This window comes from Aristolochia californica, unplaced genomic scaffold (assembly GCF_029961685.1).
Source record: "Aristolochia californica isolate CCGP_79_NKW_82.1479 unplaced genomic scaffold, dmAriCali1.0.hap1 SCAF_10, whole genome shotgun sequence".
Lineage (NCBI taxonomy): Eukaryota > Viridiplantae > Streptophyta > Magnoliopsida > Piperales > Aristolochiaceae > Aristolochia > Aristolochia californica.
In genome coordinates, this window is record NW_027181771.1 from 18,781,361 (window position 1) to 18,784,341 (window position 2,981).

The 2,981-nt window shown below is 42.0% G+C and overlaps 1 protein-coding gene across 1 annotated transcript; it reads left to right on the top strand.

Annotated features, from left to right (window-relative positions):
• The first annotated feature begins 927 nt into the window (after nucleotides 1-927).
• On the top strand, nucleotides 928-2,443 carry LOC137942879 (uncharacterized). The gene is made up of 3 exons (XM_068788602.1): nucleotides 928-1,116; nucleotides 1,196-1,627; nucleotides 1,709-2,443. The coding sequence occupies exons 1-3, from the start codon at nucleotides 928-930 to the stop codon at nucleotides 2,441-2,443; spliced, it is 1,356 nt and encodes a 451-aa protein (XP_068644703.1).
• The last annotated feature ends 538 nt before the right edge of the window (nucleotides 2,444-2,981 follow it).

Below are 2,981 nucleotides of genomic sequence, written 5' to 3' on the forward strand. Positions count from 1 at the left end.
TTGAGGCTTGCGAAAGAGAAGGAGGAGTTTATTATTTTGCATATCTGTTTGTGTCATTGCTGATGAAGGAGAAGCCTTCTCGTTGCCGTCGCCAGAGACGAGAAGCTCTGTTCGGAGCCATTGCCGAAGAAGACGATGAAAAAAAAATTGTGCTAACAAAGACAATGGCCTCTGAGCCCGTTGGATTATCATCGAGCTTTCGGGAAGCCAGTCTGACATTCCTTTATCCTCGGAGAGCCACTGGATTTCCGTCTCTGGTCTTGGTGCCGTGTGGAATACTGTATGGTGCCATGAGGGAGAATACCGCTTGTTCTGTGCCGTGAGAAGAAAAGAACCACATCGCCTGCCATTTTTGGTACCGTGAGTGAAGGCTCTGCTGTCGATTGATTTCTCGAACTTACCGACGCCGCACTGTTCGGGATGGATCGGTAGAAGGAAAGAAGTAAGAAGACGCTGTTGCCCAATTAAAAATTTTCCTAAGTTATGAAAAATTGAATCAGCTACGGGTCTAGCCTCTTCAACTCAGTGAACTGAGTCTCGTGTCGGACCGGGCTGACTGAAACGAGTCAACCCAGGCCAACTCGGACGGGGTCAACTCGGGTCCAAAAAAACAAAAAAGAGGATTCCCTATCCAACTCGGACCAGGTCAACTTGGATCAAAGCAAAAAAAAAAAAAAAAGTGTTGGACCCATTCTCTTTTGCATATTATTCTAACCTTGTTTGCAGATTTTTTTAATCATGTGGCAAGATCAAGAGATTCCATCATCCGGTATTCTGAATCTGCAAATGCAAGAATTAATGGGGGAGATGAGACGGATGATGAGGGAGGAGTTATAATGGACAAAAAATGAAACACAACGAGTGCAATCATCATTTGTGCCGAATATCCCAAGGAGGAACAAGTTGTACCGAAGGGAAGTTGAGGATATGGGTGAATTTTATGATTTCGAGGAGTCTGGTAGGATGTCAATGGCCAGTCATAGGAGATATGACCGGAATCAAGAAGCTAGGAACCGGGTAGATCAAAACTTGGGAAATATCAAGATGAAAATTCCAGTGTTTCAAGGCAGAAGTGATCCTGAAGCGTACCTCAAGTGGGAAAGGAAGATGGAGTTGGTTTTCGATTGTCAAGAAGGTAAAACTCGATTCAATTTACTGATTATGCTATTGTGTGGTGGGAATATCCTATTGAAAGGGAGAATATCCTATTGAAAATTGGGATGAGATGAAGAAAGTGATGAGAGGACGATATGTGCCAAGACATTACTACCGGGATCTATACCTCAAGTTGCAAGGTCTCTATCAAGGTAACCGAAGCGTTTATGATTATAATAAAGAGATGGAGATGGCTATGATTAGAGCCAATGTGAAGGAGGATCGAGACGCGACAATGGCCAGATTTTTTAATGGTTTAAACCGAGAGATTACTAATGCAATCGAGATATACATAAACGATTATGTGGAATTGGAAGATTTGGTGGATATGGCAATCACAGTTGAGAGACAACTCAAGAGAAGTGGTACAAGTCCAAGACCACAGAATTCAAGTACAACACCTTGGAGGTCAAGCTACCCAAATAAAGAAGAAACTTCATCCACCTTCAAGGCCAAACGAGAGCCCAAAACAGTCACCACTACCAAGGATTCTCAAGGTAAATTATCCCCTATTTTGACTCATTATAGTTAGATTGCATGTTGCAAATGTCAGGGGATAGGACACATAGCTAGCCAATGTCCAAACAAGCAAGTTATGATGATCCAAGAAAATGTTGAAATTGATTCGGAAGATGAAGCTGATCTAGATAGCATGCCACCATTGGAGGACGCTCCTAGCAGAGTTGAGGAGTTACGAGAAGATAATGGTGACATGCTTGAACTAGTCGCACAAGGTGCCTTAAGCTTGACAGCTAAAGAAGAGGAAGTAGAAGTATTGCGGAAGAATATCTTTCACACTCACTGCCACGTGAAAGAAGAGGTTGTTGTACCGTTACAAATTGATAAATATGAGGATGAGGTATTGTGTGATGTGGTACCAATACAAGTTGGACATCTCCTCTTAGGAAGATCAAGGCAATTTGACAAATGTGTGCAACATGACGGTTTCACCAACAAGTACTCATTTAAGCTCAATCAGAAATCAATCACTCTATTTCTGATGACACCTAAACAAGTATATGAGTATCAAGTGAGGGTGCAACAATTGAGAAAGATCGACCATGGTGAGGATTTGAGGACAAATCCATCTCAAGAGGGGGGGAATGATAAGGACCAAGGTTGGTTTTACACTGTTATATTGTGGGACCCACCATGGAGCCACAAGCTAGTGGGACCTACCCACAAGGGTTGGTTTTACACTGTTATATTGTGGGACCCACCATGGAGGTACAAGCTAGTTGGACCCACCAAGCGATCTCGTGGGACCCACAAGGATAACCACGTGTAGGCAGCTTATCTTAGAAGATGTCGTGGAATCCACCACAATATCCACGAGTTGGTAGCTTATCTAAAAAGATCATGTTGAAATTAAATTAGGTTTCTATTTTTAGCCAAGTTACTTAAGTTTTCCTTTAATTGGATGTAATTAGGGGTAGAGATTTATTTACCTAGATTCTACCACGTCCACCATTACAAATAGAAGACTTGTACAAGGATTAAAAAACCTTTGATCATTATTGATATTGTGTGAGTTATTCAATTTTTCCAAACTTATCAAGGTTTTCCTTGTGGCGTTCAATATTGACTTATCAAACGGATTTCCATCCCCGTTTTTAGCGTCTTCACCATACCAAGGTTCTTGCTTTGCTAAGCAACGGGTCGCGGTTTCCATCCAAACTTGAAAGGTCATGGGGGCAATTACCAGATTTGGTATCTAGTTTCATCACAGGTTGACTGGTTCGTACTAATCTATGATTGTTAGGTCCGCTTTTTGTAAAATAGGCAAAAAGTGGGTTGTTTGGCTCTAGTAAATATCCCACCACACA

What these genes read in the sequence shown, in the direction of transcription:
- LOC137942879 (XM_068788602.1), top strand. Translation starts at nt 928, where the DNA reads ATGGGTGAATTTTATGATTTCGAGGAGTCTGGTAGGATGTCAATGGCC. An exon ending in GGGAAAGGAAGATGGAGTTG is followed by an intron (nt 1,117 to 1,195) that starts GTTTTCGATTGT and finishes TCCTATTGAAAG; the next exon opens with GGAGAATATCCTATTGAAAA. An exon ending in CCAAACGAGAGCCCAAAACA is followed by an intron (nt 1,628 to 1,708) that starts GTCACCACTACC and finishes TGCAAATGTCAG; the next exon opens with GGGATAGGACACATAGCTAG.